Source organism: Nicotiana tomentosiformis, chromosome 5 (assembly GCF_000390325.3).
Source record: "Nicotiana tomentosiformis chromosome 5, ASM39032v3, whole genome shotgun sequence".
In the NCBI taxonomy this organism is placed as follows: Eukaryota; Viridiplantae; Streptophyta; class Magnoliopsida; order Solanales; family Solanaceae; genus Nicotiana; species Nicotiana tomentosiformis.
In genome coordinates, this window is record NC_090816.1 from 121,819,113 (window position 1) to 121,837,858 (window position 18,746).

Consider the following 18,746-nt stretch of genomic DNA (forward strand, 5'->3'; position numbering starts at 1 on the left):
ACTTACTAAAGCTCGTGCTTCTTCATAATAGACATAGTTAGCATCCAAAATATCAGTAGAACCCGGTAATATTAGTCCAAACTTTATATATATTTTTGTTAAAAAGTCTATTGAACATATGCATATTATAAACTTCACAACCTATAAACTTCAAATCATGAAACAGTTTTTGCGCAATAAGCCATACTAGAACTTGTGATTTAATTATAGAAAGTAAAAATGTAACCAGAGGTGTCGATACTTGATATTCAGAAAACTTGAGGGGTATGGTTGATACAAGTTCCAAAGGGAATAAAGAGTCAAATGAAAAGAAAATAAAACAAGTCTTATAATAAGCTCCAAGTAAGGCATTTATGTTTTCTTTTCTCTACATTCCATTATTGATAAATCAACTAAAAAACAACTGCCGATGAATAGAAATAAACTTCAGAAGAATCGGCTATAAAGATGAAAAGGTAAAATATTGAGAATGTCACCACCTTATTTCCCACAAACCAATCAAACAGAAATTTCGAACAAAAATAAACGTGAAAATATTTTAACCAATTTTGGACTTGTAATCTTAATGAAATTACACCACTTACATTCTTGGTTTGACCTTAGCTCTTAAAGGATTTTTCATCACCACAGTAAATACCAACTTCTCACTAAAATCCACTTTGCTATTTTCCGGGTAAGCGGACCATTCAAACTCTTGAACCATTCGGGCCAACATCAAATTCACATGCACCGTTCCCAGACCCAAACCCGGGCAAATTCTCCGCCCGACACCAAATGGCATCATTTTCACTTTTGTCACACCTGTTATATCAGCGTCCTCTCGCCCCGATAGAAACCTATCCGGGTCGAACTTCTCAGGGTCGGACCAAATCTTCGGGTCATGCGAGATCGCATGTGAGAAAAACTCCACATTAGCATCCGTGGGTATGTCATACCCGCCCAATTTAACTGGCTCTGTTACTGCATGGGTTAGTACAAAGTACGTAGGAGGATGTTTACGTAACAACTCTTTTACAACGGCGTTTAAGTAAGGCATCTTCTCCATGTCCTTCTCATCAACCTTTCTATCACCCACTGTGCTTCTGATCTCTTCATACATTCTCTTTTGTATGCTTGGGTTTTCGATCAGTCTCCCTATGGCCCACTCTAATGCTGTTGCAGTTGTGTCGGTCCCACCGTTCAAGAATTCTGAACATAGGGTTACAAGTTCCGGATTTGTCGGTCCTGATTTTCTACCTGTTGAAAATATAATTAAGTAAATATTTAAACATATGTTTTTTCTTAAAACTTAAATTTTTAAACGAGATGGCCATATAATATAACTCTATACCTTCGACTTTCACTTCGAACAAAGTGTCTAGGTACGAAAATGAGGCTGCAGTCTTGTCGGACCCAGGATTTTGTACAGCTCTACGACGTTTCTCGATCAAAGGGACAAGTGTTTCGATTTGTTGCTTGCGAACTTCTTGAACTTTCTTACGTTGTTTATACCCAACAAATAAGCTCAATATAGGAAGATAATCATCTATTCTTGGAAGAAGCTCAATTAACACATCCTTCATCATTTGATCAACGGTTTCAATCATTTTTTCATCCATTTCAACACCAAAACACATAGCCAAAAGTATATAAAACACCGCGAAACGCACGTTTTTCAGCACCCAAACGACGTCGTTATTGGCCTTAGCATCTGCATGAATCCTTTCAATCAACTTATCCATTGCTATTTCTCTACAATCACGAAACTCTTTCACTCTACTCGAACTAAGCATATTTTGGACCATGTTTCTTCTAAGGGATCGCCAAAGTGGCCCGTAAATTGCTGCATTGACACTGAACTTGTTGCAACTGAAAATGGTTCGGGTCGGGTTCTCACTCGGGCGGGTAGCGAATATCTGACCCTTTTCGATTAAAGCTTCATAAGCCAAGTCAGCACTGCTAACAATAATCATAGTACGAGCACCCATTTTGAGTGTGAAAATGGAGCCATATTTTGGTTTGAGTTCTGTAATGTATTCGAAAAATTGCTTACCAGAACCAGCTACTTGAAAAAGGTTACCGACTACCGGCCAACCCGGTGGTCCTGGAGGAAGATTGAGTTTTTTTGATTTGTTTTTGCGTGTGAACAAGAAGATGAGATTTAAGAGAAGAAATGCTAAAGCTGTGAATAAGAGGTCCATTGTTATGAAAGTTAGTGATGTATACAATTGAGATGGAAGTAATGAGTGGAACTAGCTAGTGAGGAAAAAGGAGTATAAGAATGGAAAAAAGCTTGAAATTATAGTTAGGAGATAATAAATGCTGTTACAGTAATTAAAGAAAAGAGAAAAAAACTATGCATGTTAATTGAAAGTATTTAACTTTACATGCATAAATTAAATGCAAATAAGATAGGTAAGACGGGCGTTCTTTATACTTAGTACTAGTATGAAGAAAAATACAGTAGTACTGCTACAGAAGTACTACAAAGAAGGGAAATGAAAGTCTGTGTACAAATTATCCCATATTTATGCGGGGTTCGGGGAAGAGCAGTACCCCAAGGGATGTGACATAGGCATTCTATCCTGATACAAGCATTTGTGGCTAATTCAACGGGTTGAACTTGTGACTTATAGGTCACATGGAGACAAAGTATCTCGTATTCACGCAAAGTCGAAAAAGAACTGTACCCAAGGGTGTGACATAGATAGACTATCATAATACAAGCATTAAACTGCTTTTACTCGAATTTATGACCAATAAATCACATGAAAATAACTATCTACGGTCGCTCCAAAGCTCCCTTCCACATAAGTACTAGAATATTGGTGAAAAAGATTAGGAAGGGGAAATGGTGGATCATTTGGACACAGAGAGACAGATGAGTCGGCGTCAATCCAACTAGTTCCACTACCTTACCAATAGTCATTAAAATTTCAACTGAAAAAGGACCTATCTATAGAGACGGCATTACTTTACAACAACAACTAGCTAATACTTGAAAAGCTCAACTAAAATCAGCAGTTAATTAAATCGAAGAACCAGTAGCATTGAACCCTAATAATATGGATTAGTTGTCAAATTATTTCAGCGAAGGAAGAGAGGTTAATTAAAGCCGCAAACTTTGGGAGATATCTTACCTATCCTGCCAATTATCATGCATTTATTACTTATTTCGGAAATTCGGTTCCAATTTTAATTTATCAACATTTTGCTCCTATTTTAAATGAAATAATTTGTTCTCTTTCAATCTTGCGTACGGGTAAAATCGGGGTAATGTCTAACTCGATTCCCTGATGAAAGAACAAGAGGGAAACACGGATCCGCGAGCCAAAGAGTTGTTGCGACCAGGGAAGGATGAACGATATATTCAACATCGAATGCGGTAAAATGACACACCCTGGACCGAGTATGACTTCTAGACCTAGGGAGACGCAATGGACGGTTATGCATGACTGATAAGGGGGCGCAATACTCGCCCTCAACCGGATATTACAATGCGAATATTCTCGCTCGATGTCTATTATGGATCAACAATTACAGGAAAAAGAAGATTTTACCTTTTTTCTAGACTTGTACTAGCACTAAAACTCTCCTACTATATAAAGGGAAAGTTTTTCTTTATTCTAACACATTTTAATATGCGATTCAAGCAATAAAAGTTTATTTTTACCTTCTAACTACTATGAAGAATTTTGCTCACTTGTTCTGTTATTCATTCACGACTGGACTCGAACCGAAGGTCCAATTGAAAACGAGGTCATTGTTCAATCTAAGTTCAGGCTTGGCCATAACATTGTAATTGGTTTGAACATTTCTTTCGTTTCAAATTCATTTATCTAATATTCTTAATTATTCGTATACAATTAAATCATGTCCTTAAAATCGCGTACAAATTTAATTGTTACCCAATTTTAGGGTAAATAATTTGGCTCCCACTGTGGGGCTAAGGATAATAGTGTGATTTGATACAAATCTTCATAACACCCTATTTTACGCTTGTTCTTTGAAGTTTTAATTTCAGGTCAGCCCGAAAATGTCAAACTCTCAGTCTGCTCCCTTGAACATTGACGCTGAGTCTTGCCATCATGGCAAAAATAATAATATGGTGCTCAGTAACGAGGTGCCCCCTACCAATTCCAACGGTGTCCCGGCTATCGATCCAGTCAATGCTAATTCGTAGGGGGCCATCAACGTCAATTTGCCAACTGACCTCGAAAATAGTGTTCACGAGGGACCCTGACCAACAACTCGAGAAGTGTCCGACGGCGAAGGTGATGGGATGAGCCTACAACTAATCTTCGAAATGCTTCAGGCTCAACAAGTGGCAATAGCATAACTATAGAATCAAAGTCATGCCCCCAACAGGGTCGAGCTCGAACAATCCCGGGAAAGCACCCGAAGAGACCAAATTGACGAGAAATCGGGTGAAGCCGTAATGAAAATTGCTCGAAGCGTTGATGAAACAGGTGGAGTTAGGGGAGAAAAGATTGAGGCTAATGACAAGAAGGTAGAAACTTACAATTCCAGGGTCGATCAGATCCCAGGAGCACCTCTGATATTGAAGGGGCCGAACTCCAAGAAATTTATCCAGAATCCCTTTTCTCCGAGCGCGGCACCAAAGCCGATCCCAAAGAGGTTTTGTATACCCGACATCCCCAAATATAATAGGACCACAGATCCAAATAAGTATGTGATCTCCTATACATGTACGATCAATGGGAACGATTTGGATGACGATGAGATTGAATTAGTGTTACTGAAGAAGTTTGGGGAGACTTTGTCCAAGGGAGCAATGATATGGTATCACAACTTGTCCCCAAACTCTATTGACTCGTTTCCTATGCTTGCAGATGCTTTCGTAAAGGCCCATACCGGGGCCATCAAGGTCGAGACCAGAAAGTCAAATCTCTTCAAGGTTAAACAAAGACATAACAAGATGCTCAGGGAGTTCGTGTCAAGATTCGAGATGGAATGGATGGACCTACCACCGGTTGAAAATGATTGGGCCGTTTAGGCATTCACTCAGGGGCTCAACCCCCGAAGATCCTTGGCCTTTCAACAACTAAAACAAAATTTGGTGGAGTACCCGACGGTAACCTGGGCCGACGTCCACAACAGGTACCAATCGAAGATGAAGGTCAGGGATGACCAACTCGGTGCCCCTTTTGGATCTGCTTACCCAATCATGGCCGATGATAGATCTAAGAGAATTATTGATCAAAAGTCGAGACCGGTCCGAGATCGATATAAACCATACAACGCGGACAGAGTAAATGGGTCTGGGCGTCAACCATATAGCACAAGAAATGAGAAGAGAAGTGATCGAGGGTCCGGTGGCCGAAGTCTAATGAGCTAGAATAGTTTCGACAATCCGCTCGGGATCAGGGAAGCATCGAGATTGTCGAAGTACAACTTCAACGTGGACGCCACCATCATCGTGTCAGCTATAGGGCATATAAAAGAGACCAAATGGCCCTGGCCATTGCTGTCCGATCCTACCCAAAGAGACCCTAATTTGATATGTAAATATTACGACACTCACAGTCACAAGACCGAAGATTGTCGAAAATTAAGGAAAGAAGTTGCCCGGTTATTCAACAAAGGGGACCTCCGAGAATTTCTGAGTGAGCGCGCTAAAAATCACCTCAGGAATAGGGACTCCAACAAACACGTCGAAAAAGTGGAGCCTCAGTACGTGATCAACATGATCATCAAAGGAGTCGATGTTCCCTAGGGACCAATGATAAAGTGCACTAAAGTATCTATCACGAGGGAATAATTCACTCGGGACTATGTCCCAGAGGGAGCCATTTCCTTGAGCAACAAAGATGCCGAGGGCATCATACAACTTTACAATGATGCACTGGTAATATCCGTACATATAAATAAATCTCGAGTTAAACGTGTGTTGTTTGATCCAGGTAGCTCGACCAACATTATCATATCAAGGGTCGTAGTGCAATTAGGGTTACAGGAACAAATTATACCAGTGGTCCGGGTATTGAACTGGTTTAACATGGCATGCGAGACCAAAAAAGGAGAGATAACCTTGCTAGTAAACACCGCTGGGACAATCCAAGATATGGAGTTCTACGTGATCGAAGGGGACATGAGGTACGACACTCTGTTCGGAAGGCCATTGGTCCACAACATGAGTGCGGTACCCTCGACCTTACACCAGGAACTGAAATTTCCGTCACCAAGGGGAGTCAAAAGGGTCTACAGAGAACAACCGACCGCGAGGGAGATGTTTGTTGTCGATGAGGTAATTCTGGTACCTGCGGTTTCGACATCAAGGAAAACGGAGCTGACCAAAAAGGAAAAGACTAAACAACAATCACTGATACCAGCCTCGGCCGAACCGAAGAAATAGGAAGAACGAGGAGCAGACGAGGAAGACGATTATGGAATCCCGAGATCATTCAAATCTCCTGATGTCATCGACACCACCAAATCAACGGCTGAAGAGTTAGAGCAAATCATGTTAATCGAGAATCTACCTGATGAAAGGTATACCTAAGCACGGGGTTACGTCCCGAGCTCAAAAAAAACTTAATTGTTTTCTTAAAGCTAACGCCGATTGTTTCTCTTGGTCTTATCTTGATATGACAGGGATCTCATCGGAAGTAACCACTTACAATCTGAGTTTGGACTCGAAGTTCTATCCGGTTAAGCAGAAGAGGAGACAACAGTCCGAGGTCAAACATGCGTTCATCAAGGATGAGGTATCCAAACTTCTAAAAATATGATCCATCCGGGAAGTCAAATACCCGGATTGGTTAGCTAATGTAGTGGTAGTACCTAAAAAAGAAAATAAACTAAGGATGTGTGTGGATTTTAAAGACCTAAACAAAGCATACCCTAAGGATTCTTTCCCTTTACCTAACATCGATCGAATGATTGACGCACCGGCCGGGCACGAGATACTCCATTTTTTATGCCTACTTCGGGTACAACTAAATTCGGATAGACCCAAACGACCAAGAAAAGACTTCTTTCATAACCCAATTTGGCACTTACTGCTATAACGTAATGCCGTTTGGATTAAAGAACGCCGGTGCCACCTACCAACGCCTAGTAAAATGGATGTCCGAGGAATAAATAGGGAAATCAATAGAATTTTATATTGATGATATGTTGGTCAATTCCCCACGAGCAGAGGACCATTTAAAACATTTGCAGGTATCCTTCGACATACTAAGGAAGTACAACATGAAGCTAAACCCAGAGAAGTGCACATTCGGGGTCGGTTCGAGTAAATGCCTCGGGTTTATGGTATCTAATCGGGGGATAGAGATCAACCCCGACAAAATAAAGGCCATAGAGGACATCATCATAATGGACAATGTCATGGGGGTTCAAAGTTTGACCAAGCGTATAGCCGCGTTGGGCCGGTTCATCTAGAGATCCTCGGACATGAGCCACCTATTCTTCTCACTATTGAAGAAGAAGAATAATTTTTCCTGGACTCCGGAATGCCAACAAGCTTTTAAAGAACTCAAACGGTACCTGTCGAGCCCCCTTCTGCTGCACACTTTAAAGGCAGAGAAACATCTATACCTCTACTTGGCAATTTTTGAGGTAACGGTAAGTGATGTCTTGGTCCGGGAGGAAGAAGGTATGCAAAACTCCAGGGGATGCTGAGTCAAGATACCCTCACCTGGAAAGGTTAGCACTCGCTTTGCTAAGCGCTTCCAAGAAGCTAATACCGTACTTTCAATGCCACCTTATATGTGTCGTAACCTCTTACCCGCTGAGGAATATCATGCATAAACCCGAGCTCTCAAGCCGCTTGGCCAAATAGGCTATGGAGATTAGCAAGTATGATATTGAGTACAGACCCCGAACTGCCATAAAATCTCAAAATTTGGCAGACTTTGTGGCAGACTTTACGCCGGCATTAATACCCGAAGTCGAAAAGGAATTACTGCTCACCTTGGGGGCTAATTCGGGATTCTGGACCCTATGCACGGAGGGTGCCTCCAACGCGAAGGGGTCCGGGCTCGGTATTGTGTGAAAATCACCTAGGGGAAGTATAATTAGGCAGTCTATTAGAATTGTAAAATTGACTAACAATGAAGCCAAGTATGAGGCCATGATTCCAGGTCTAGAACTGGCAAGAGCCTTGGGGCCAAAGTGATCGAAGCCAAATGCGATTCCATCCTCGTGGTAAATCAAGTCACCGGAACGCTCGAAGTAGAAGAAGAACGGATGCAGAGGTACTTGGACAAATTGCAGGTAACACTGCACCAATTCAAGGAATGGACTCTGCAACATGTAACCCAAATTCAAAACAGTGAGGCCGACATGCTGGCTAACTTGAGGTCGTCGGTCGACCCCGACGAATTTAGCTCGGGGGCGGTGGTATAACTAATGAACTCGGTGCTAAAATAAGGTGAGGCCAAAGTAAACTCAACAAGCTTGAATTGGGATTAGAGAAACAAATACATAGACTACTTGAAGATAGGGAAATTACCTCCGGATCCCAAAGAATTGAGAGCACTACACACCAAAGCTGCCAGATTTTGCTGCTAGACTTGGTGCTCTTTTTGAATTTTCGGACCCGGATGGTCCCCTTCTTCTTCTTCGCCTCGTCATTCGGCAGCCCGAGGACTTTCTCTTCTTCTTCTTTTTCTCCTCCGCGGCAGCCCCGGGCTGTCCCGAAGCGGATGGTTCGACAAGCGAGGATAGATCCTCATCCTCATCCAACGGCCTGAGCTCAATGTTTTTAGGCAAACCTGTAAGAAGAAAGAAGACTTAGATATGTGTAAGCCAAGAGTATGAAGGTAATCATTCGGGAGGGGGCCTCGCCATGAGAACGAGCCTCCCACTTGCCTTTCGAGAGCTTGTGTCATGGGTGCTCAAAGTATGGCATCTGTTTGCAAATCACCTCGATCCACTCCTTGAAGCGGGGGACTGCATTAGGAACTTGGAAAACCTGTGCACAATGACAAACACAAGCAATTAGAAAAGGGATAAAAGGGAAACCAAATACTCGAGAAGGAAAAGACTTACGGGAGGCATTCCACTACTCCGGGAATGGTAGCAATTCGGGGATTGGGGATGAGGATTCAGTTTTCACCCGAACGAACCTCCCCTGCCAGCCTAGATCTCGGTACTCATCGATGCTCGAGAACGAAGCCTTGCTTGCTCGGCGAACGAGCTTGATTAACCCCCCTTGGAAGATTCGGAGACAGTATAGACAAAGCATATGGACGAGGGTGAACCGAGGTGCTTCGGTGTTGTTCAAGAAGTGTCAGAGGAGGATTACGATCCTCTAAAATGATGGGTGATCTGCCCAAGATAGACCTCGTATGTTTTATAGAAGTCAAGGACTGTGGGGCCCATCGGGGCGAGCGTGAAGGGGTAAGTGTAAACACTTAAGTACCCCTGCACGTGAGTGGTGATGTCATCATCGGGATGGGAGACGACCACCTCCTTGCCCTCCCGGTCACAATCTCCTTCGCCTCGGTCCTGTTGATTGGAGGCCTTCTCGATGTTGAAGCCATTCCCGATAGAGCAGCCCCTGGGTACGAAGCTCTTCAAGGGGGGCTCCTGGGCCACCTCAGCGTCTGTGGCCGGGTTGGAAGGTGAATGAGCGGTTTACTGAGGCACGGATTTGGAAGTTTTTTCCATCGGTATATGGGAAATATGAAGGTTTGAAGAATGAATATGATGGTTTCTATAAAAATATGAAGATTTGAAGATGAGATGAAGATTTGAAGGTCTGGGTGAAAGATTCAAAGAGAATGTATGGAGATTGAGGATGCGGATATAAATATATAAAGATCAGTGTATGAAGATTTGAAGGATTTAAAGGCAAATAAGGAATTCGAGGGTAAGAATTCTAGAATCGGAAAGAGGAGAAGTGAAAAAGGGGTCGGAGTTTTCATTGGCATAGAATTATCAAAGCGCGATGTTTCGAATTCGAGGATAGTCAACCGGCGGCCGACACGTGTGTGAAGCCAGAACGACGCGAGACTCAGAAAAGATGAACAATATATCCGACATCGGACGCGGTAAAACGACACACCCCGGACCGAGTATGACTACTAAACCTCGAGAGGCACGATGGACGGTTATGCACAACTGATAGGGGGTCGCAATACTCGCCCTCAACTGGCTATCACAGCGCGAATCTTTCTCGATGTCAATTATGGATCAACAATTACTGGGGACTAACTGGCTAGAAGATTATGGATCAACTGGCTAGAAGATTGTACCTTTTTTAGACTTGTACTAGGACTAAAACTCTCCTACTATATAAAAGGGAAGATTTTCTTTCTTTATTCTGACACATTATAACACGCGATTTAAGGAAATAAAAGTTTATTTTTACCTTCTAACTCCTGCGAAGAACTTTTCTCACTTTTTCTATTATTCATTCATGACTGGGCTCGAATCGAAGGTCCAATCGAGGAAGAGGTAATTGTTCAATCTAAGTTCATGCTTGGCCATAACATTGCAATTGGTTTGATCATTTATTTCTGTCACGACCCAATTTCTCCCATAGGTCGTGATAGCGCCTAACGTCGCTGCTAGGAAAGCCTACGATGAACTTACTACGTGATTTCTTCTTTTAAACAATTTTCAAGTAATTAAATCCCATTTGTTTAGTAATTTGAGAAATAGAGAGTCAAATTATTTAAATGAAACATCTGAATGCAAGCATAAATATGTAAGTACCCAAAAGCAAATATTCTACTAGAATGTGTGCCAAGATCTGGTATCAGAAGTGTATGAGCCACTAGTAGAGTATACAAAACTCTAACTACTGTTCGAAATAAAGTAGACAGAATATAAATACAAAAGAGAGACTCTAGGGGCTGCAGAATGGCTTGGGAAGCAACTCACTATTAGGCCTCGGGATATCTGGGACGTGCGCCGGTAGGACCGCCAGATGCACCTGACTCAGATGCTACATGATTAGTCCAAAAGTGTAGCGTGAGTACATAAACAACATGTACTTAGTAAGTATCAAGTCTAACGTTTGAAGAAGTGGTGACGCGGGATCGACATCGACACTTACTATGGGCTACCAATAAAAGTACAGACGTTCTAAATAGCATGGGTTATGTAATCAAGATAATAACTAAGTAACAAGCATGGAGTAAAGAATTTCTTTCACACATGGTAAGTACCGAATTAATTCCATCTTGTATACTTTTAACCTTTCAAGCCATGAAATGATATCAAATATATAATTAAACTCTGAGTGTTAACACGCACGATTATGTCGAGGTCGTACGGTCCGATCCAGAATAATGTGTACACTGCCGAGGGTCGAGCGGCACGAACCATAGATGCATCTATCTAGTGTCGAGGCGTTCGGCCCGCTCCATAAGAAGAGAGGATACTTTGTAAGCATTTGACTTAGACGTTATTGAAAGCTATCACACAATGTAGTACAATTTCCATTAACAATCTTTCACAATTCCTCTAACAAGTTCTAACATATTATAGGCACTTTAATTAACAAATAGGGTGCGACATTTCAAATAATTCATGATTTGGGTCATAAACTACCGGACACAGCATAAATAGTAGCTACGCACGGACTCTCATCACCTCGTACGTACGTAGCCCCACAATTAGAGGCAAACATTAATTTAAATCACCTATGGGGTAAATTTTCTCTTACAAGGTTAGACAAGAGCTTTACCTCGTCTCAAGGCTCACTTTCCGGTCAAAATTCCGCTCTAAAGTCCCAACTCGGTGCCGAACAATCCAAAACTAACTAAATATTATATATATTAATCAATATATGTTTAAAAGTTCATATTCAAGCTATTAGAGTGATTGTCCAACTCCAATTTGAAGGATTCCTAAAATTCACTCCCGGGCCCACATGCCCGGATTCCAGAAATTTTGGAAGAAAATTGTTACCCATAACCTCACGAACTCAAATATATAATTTTTATTCAATTCCCTAATTATTTTTTGTGGTTAAATCCTATTTTTATCAAAACCTAGGTTTTTCATCTAAACCCATAATTTCACAAATTTTACATATTAAATCTACCCATAATCTATGTATTAAACTCATATTGCATAGAAATTACTTACCTTAATTAGCTAGGTGGAAATCCCCCTCTTTGAAGCTCAAATATCGTCGAAGTGTGCAATAAATGAACTCAAAATAGCCTAAGTCCCAATTTAAAAGGACCACACTGCCTCCAGCGATTTCGCACCTGCGGTCGCTGGGCCGCATCTGCGGACCAAGGTCTGCTTCTGCGGAAGTGCCTAAGGCTGGCTGGTTTCGCTTCTACGGACGGGAATCCACTTCTGCGGTCCCGCTTTTGTGGCGAGCGCGTCGCACCTGCGACCCTGGTACGCTTCTAGGATCGTCTTCTCCGCACCTGCGTCTCCGCAGGTGCGGTCCCTTCACCGCTTCTGCAATCACTGGGCAGCCTGTGTTGCGCTGCTTCTGCGGTTCATGGCTCACTTCTGCGAGCTCGCATGTGCGGCTAGCCCTCCACAGGTGCGATTACACCAGAAACCAGGTGCTTCAGCTGCTCTTCCAAGTCCAAATGAGTTCCGCGCCACGTCCGATTAACACCAGAGGCCCTCGGGGCACAACCCAAACATACCAACAAGTTTGAAATTATAAAACGAACTCGCTCGAACCCTCAGAATGCATAAAATAACATCAAAACTAAAAATCACACCCTAAATAAAATTGAATCAACTTATGAACTTCAAGTTCTTCCAACTTACTCCGAACGCGCCGAAACATACTTAAACTACTCGGAATGACACCAAATTTTGTCAGGCTCGGAATCCCAAACGGATCTCTATAACACCAAAACCTACTCCAAACCAAATTTAAAGAACTTTAAAACCTTTAGGGTGCCAACTATCAATATTAAGCGCCGAAACACTCCCTAGTCATCCAAAACCCGATACGAATATATGCCCAAGTTCAAATCAGCATACTAACCTATTGGAACTGTCAAATCCTAGTTCCGAAGTCGTTTACTTAAAATATTGACCAAAGTCAAACATAGCATTTTAAAGCCAAATTAAGGAACCAAGTGTTCCGATTTCAACCCGAACCCTTCCAAGCCCCGAACTAACCATTCCCGCAAGTCATATAACAGTAAAAGTACGTACGAGGAGTCTTATTTAGGGAAACGGGAATCTAGAAGGCAAAACGACCGGTCGGGTCGTTACAATTTCGTTTCTAATTCATTTATCTAATATTCTTAATTATTCGTATACAATTAAACTACGTATCTTCAAAATCGTGTACAAATTTAATTGTTACCCAATTTTGGGGTAAACAAAACTTTTACAATTTAATTACTACATCACCTCCCTCTTTCTTTCTTTATTTATTATTGTTGTTTCATTTTAAGAGGACAATACCTCTTTCCATATCCCCACCTAACTATAATTCGTTGTTATGTGCCAGCTTTCAGTTCTTTCTCTTCTTACTTCCATTTTCATTATTTTGTTATCATGAAAATGAAAGGTTGTTTTGTTGTCTTTTTCTGCAAATAATTAAAACGAGGCCGTCAATTTAGTTTTTGACTATATTTATTAGAAATTCTTGGTGACAATTGGCATATAGATCCTCCAGAGAGTTCTATAGGGCAATTTATTTCCATTATTAAAAGAAAGCTGATGGAAAAATATTTGTTAATATCCAAATTAAACATTCAACATGTGTATCGCGATGTAGGGTGGGCATAATACCTGCCGAACCGAAAAAATCGGTTGAACTGTTAATTTCGGTTTTTCGGTTTCGGTTTAATCGGTTATTCGGTCGGTGTGCGGTTTTTAAATTATTAGATTTCGGTTTTTCGGTGCGGTTTACGGTTTTGGTGTTTCGGTTTTTGGTTAAACCGAAAAACCAAAATTTTGGGTATGAGTCCAAAACTTAAGTTACTTTACCCATTTGAAATTCTGAAGGATGAAGCCCAATACCCATATGAAGCCCGCCCAATTTACCCAAAACCTAAGCCTAATTAGCCTACAAACTTTTAGGTTACTTTCTATTTCCCTTCCTTACTCCTTATAAATTAGAAATTAGGGTTCCTCCTCTGTCACTATGTGCGACTGCTGCAGTACTGCCGAGTGCCGACGCTCCTGTGACACCTTCTTCCTCAGCTCGTTGCTATCGCCGGTCGCTCATCCTTCTTCCTCAGGTTAGTGGTTACCTTCTTCCTCAGATTTAGTTGAGCTGAGACTTATTTCTACATATAGCAGCTATATAATACTATTTTTCTTACTTTTAATTTGTTAGGAGGATTTAAATAAATTATAAAAAAGAAGAAGGATCATAAGATGGAAGAGACGATGAAACCTGCATTGTTAGAATAATTAATGGCTAAGAAATTCTTTGCATGATGTGGGGTCCACGAAAATAGGAGGAAAAAATGAGAACATCTTCTGCTTAGAGTGTTGTCAAAGCTTTTTCCCTCACTGCCTTCCTTCTCATTATTTTTGTTTCCTAATTGAGAATTTAATTATTTACTCATAAAGCTTCCTCTCTTTTGTTAACATGACTTACAAATGTGCTATTTTGTTATTTTCTTGAATTTAATTTTATTTATTCGAGAATAAGTTTGAATTTTTAAGAGTATAAATGTGGAACTAAGAAGCTTGCTTCATAAGGTAATTCTTGTTAGGTGGTATCAAAATTTCTCTCTTCTTCTTTGCTTTTTTGGCAGGTTGTAAGTGAGAGGGAGGGGAACCACCTCTAATTTGTGTAAAAACATTCTTTGATTTTTATATTTTTAAAATTAAAAGAAGTATTCTTTTAATTGTTTATTCATTAAATTAATTTAAACAGAGCGATTTGGACATTGAGAATTCATATAATTGTTTCAAATTTGTTTGGATTTAGACTAACTGTTGGTAATTCTTTGCCCTTCTTAGTCCTTAACTAAATTGTGTTTGTATTTCCATTTTCTGTCTCAGGATCAGAATGCATGCCAATTAGACTCTATTACAGCTTTCTGATTTTCATATGGAAATTGGAATAGAAAACGCTTTTCTTTCTTCTTGTTTGAAGTATTTAATGGCACGTCTGGAATCTTTCAGTGACACGTATATTATATTCAGTTACATAAGTAGTCCACACCGGATATAAAAATCTTGAACCGTTAATAACCGAAAAACTAAATCGCAAAAAACCGAACCGAACTTTGAAAAAACCGCACCGAACCGTAAATACTTTGGTTTGATTTGGTTATTAATATTACAAAATCGAAAATCGATAAACCGAACCGTACTTTCATAATAACCGACCGCACCAACCGATGCCCACCCCTATCGCGATGTACCATCAAATTTTGTTACTAGTATTTCCAAAAACAGGAAATTATGTAATAGGAGTTTAATTTTGTACTAGTGTTCTGAATATCTTATAGACAAGTTGTTTCGTAACTCAAAAGTAGCAGTAAATTATTCCTACTATATAGAAGAGCGCAGAAGCAGCTCTCCGTCGACATCCCTGCTTGCCGATGGAGGGCAATTTGGTATTTGCAATACTCCTATATTAGGTAAAATTACTGTTGTGTCCCTGAAATAGCTGATTTGTGTCATTTCAATAAAGACTATTTATGTAATTTTGCACTCCGCTGCCACCGTTTAGTTTTGCTCTGCTTTACCATAATACCGTAATTTTGTTCCGCTTCACCCTCTTGCTTTCTGCAAACTTCGCGCATCTTTTCCTTCTTCGCCGCTTAGTGCTTTTTTGCTTTCATAAACTGAATATCAATTTTTGGAATATAAAGTAATATTTTAATATGAGATTGAGGTTTTTGCTGAGTTTTCTGCGGATTCACACTTGCTCCACTAAGATAATCACATGGTTGAAAGATTAGTCTTACTGTTCTATTTCTTCTCCTTCATATGAGTGACTTCATTTATTTTGTTTCACGATTTTTGTTGGTTTGTTGTTCGAGTTTTTGTTGTTTGTGAAACTCAAAGAAAAGCTTGAAAAGAAACTAGGGTTTCCGCCAGTTTTCCATCATTGTTTGTATTAGAATGTTTTGTCATTTTCTAAATTGGAGATTTTAGAATGGATGAGCCTTCTGATTTTTTCGTATTTGAGCCACAATTCTAATCTGCTTATGATTTATTTCAATTTGTTTCTCTGCGTTTACATGGATAGAAGGGAAGATATTTTTCCTAGCTCACTTCATCTTAATAATGTAAGGGTTTGTTTTGGTTGAAGTATTGGAATAATTAATCGCAACAGAAATTTTGCATAAGATAATACAATGTTTGGCCTCATAACAAAAAGATAATTGGCGCGTAGCTATGATGCAATGTTTTGTTTGCGTTATTAAATAATACACATAAAATTTTGTGGGAATCTATGTATTATTTTATGTGGAATTGAATGTAGAATAACAAACTACATTTGGTAACTAATTGTATACCTTTTCTGGCAGAATCTTATTCACATTGTGGACTTTTGGGCCATGATTGCTGAAAGAAGTGAGATGGAGGAGAAATGAGCGACGTCTAAGCTATATCAGACACCGCTAATGGTACAATAATTATTAAAAATGCGATACTGCATCAACAAATGATTTGACCTTGGTAGATGCACTGCCGTTTTTTTAACAATGGTTATATGTTATCAAAGAATTGGTTTATCTGCTAATCAGTATTGTTTAAATAATGTTGAATTAAACATGTGGTTTGTGTGTTCTAAAATTTGGTTTCCAAAGAGTGATAATGCTCCGGAGGTAATGCTTTTAATGCTTTTTTTAATCAATTTCAGATGTTAAGATTACAAGAGTTGGCAGATTAATTGATTAGAAGATATCCACTGCTTGAACATCTTTAATTAGTTTCTATCACTCCTCTTATCCAAAGTTACATATTCAAACGGTTTATCACTTTACTTTATTTTATTGTAACGAATTTGGTGTAGGGATTTCTTGAATAATGTTGGACCGAAAGGAACTCTTCCATCATCAATTGCAAATTTGAAGAATTTGACAACCTTGTAAGAGAATTTAAATGGCGATCAAGTATACAGAATTTGTAGTGGCAATCCTGACTTCAGAAACTGGTCATATTATGCAGAATCTTAGTTGGTTGCAGCTTCTTAGGTCCAATTCCAAAATCAATTGGTTCTCTGCAACAGCTGGTCTTTATGAGTTTATGTAAGAATTTACTATAACGACCCGACCGGTTGTTTTGAGCGTATTAGCCCTGATCCCCTATTTAATGCATTCTCCATATCTGTTTCTGCTTATGTGACTTGTCGGGAGGTCTTGTTTGGTTTCAGAGTATTTTGGGACACTTAGTCCCTAAAACGGAAACTTAAGTCTTAGGATTTTGACCGTAGTCGGAATGGAGTTGCGTCGGTTCTGTTAGATCCGTTGGGTGATTTTGGACTTAAGAGCGTGTACGGACTGTGAATTTGAGGTTTGTAGCTGATTTAGGCTTGAAATGACGAAAGTCGAACTTTTGGAAGTTTGACAGGGGGGTTGACTTTTTGATATCGGGGTCGGATTCCGATTCCGATTCCGGAAGTTGTAGTAGGTCTGTAATGTTGAATATGACTTATGTGAAAAAGTTTAGGTCAATCGAGCGTGGTTTGGTATGATTTGGCATCGTTTGTAGAATTCGGAAGTTAAGAAGTTCTTTTGGCTTGAATCCGGGTGTAATCGGTGTTTTGGTGTTGTTTTGAGTGATTCGAATGTTCGACTAAGTTCGTATTGGGTTATATGACTTGTTGGCATATTTGGTTGAGGTCTGATGAGTGGTGATTTTACCACTCATTCTAGTCTCTTTTCTTTAGTTTTTATGTCCTTTAATTATAATATGAGGGCGTTTATGGTGTGTATTGTTAGATTTTCAGGTAAATGATGCCATGAAGAGAGTTGAATTCAATTGAAATGGAATTGAGAAAAAAAAAAGTTGAAACAAAGCAAAACTCTTCAGTATTTCCGCATCTGCGGAAGACTGGTCGCAGAAGCGACCTCGCATCTGTGAGGAAATGGTCCGCATCTGTGGAATTGAGCTACCTCGCCTGGGATCGCATCTGCGAGACAAGAACCGCTTCTGCGGTTTTGCATCTACGCTTGCAAGTCCGCATCTACAGAACCAGAGCTTCCCTTCATTGTTCGCATCTACGATAGGCAATCCGCATCTGCGGAATGACATTTCACATTTTCTCAACTCAAAACCCACAAATACACGACCTAGCAAATTTTTGGAAGATATCTTTGGCTTATTTTTCTGTCTCCTAGACTAGAGAAGACAAATTTTGGAGTTAGGGTTCTTGCACACACACTCTTGGGGCTTGAAGATTTGACGCTTTGGGATGAGAATTTCTTACTCATTTATGCTCATTTCTTCATTTCCTTGCTTTGTATTGAATATTTAAGTGTGTAGTATTTTTTAAACACTTGAATCTTGTTTATGGGAATACTCATATTTAAAGTGTGGATTAAATATCTTGTTGTTTTTATGTATTGAACGATTTTTATTTATTATGAAGTGAGTTATTATTTCTTTAATTATTCTTGTTCTTTAATGTTTCCAAAGGGATTAGATAACCCTAACACTCGCCCATTAACTTCGAATTAATTTTGGAAAAGATTATTTGGGGTTGGGAAAGATTAATTGACAAGAACTCGAGGCTTTAACCCTCACTTTATAGATTCTACCTAGGGATAGGATTGAACTACTTGTAGTCGTATTCGGGTGTGCTTAATCTCGTAATTTCTTTAGGGATAATTCAATTAGGAAGTTTTGTTAGTCTTTGGAAGAAGCTAATATAGAATTATTAC

General features: G+C 39.9%; 1 protein-coding gene and 1 long non-coding RNA gene across 3 annotated transcripts; one reads left to right on the forward strand and one right to left on the reverse strand.

Annotated features, from left to right (window-relative positions):
* Nucleotides 1-304: 304 nt before the first annotated feature.
* LOC104103772 (cytochrome P450 77A1-like) lies at nt 305-2,386 on the reverse strand. The gene is made up of 2 exons (XM_009611702.4): nt 1,331-2,386; nt 305-1,236 (listed from the first exon to the last, which is right to left on the reverse strand). The coding sequence occupies exons 1-2, from the start codon at nt 2,178-2,180 to the stop codon at nt 581-583; spliced, it is 1,506 nt and encodes a 501-aa protein (XP_009609997.1). The 5' UTR covers nt 2,181-2,386; the 3' UTR covers nt 305-580.
* A 12,918-nt stretch (nt 2,387-15,304) lies between these two features.
* Nucleotides 15,305-18,473, forward strand: LOC104103771 (uncharacterized). Of its 2 annotated transcripts, XR_011408167.1 has the most exons (3): nt 15,305-15,491; nt 16,389-16,487; nt 16,877-18,473. It is a non-coding gene; the product is annotated as an uncharacterized lncRNA (long non-coding RNA). The 2 variants fall into 2 exon arrangements; XR_011408166.1 differs by lacking the exon at nt 15,305-15,491 and having other exon boundaries at nt 15,515-16,487.
* Nucleotides 18,474-18,746: the final 273 nt, after the last annotated feature.

Coding starts and splice junctions, on each gene's coding strand:
- LOC104103772 (XM_009611702.4), bottom strand. CDS start 2,180: ATGGACCTCTTATTCACAGCTTTAGCATTTCTTCTCTTAAATCTCATC. Junction 1,237..1,330: donor GTTCGAAGTGAAAGTCGAAG/GTATAGAGTTAT, acceptor TATTTTCAACAG/GTAGAAAATCAGGACCGACA.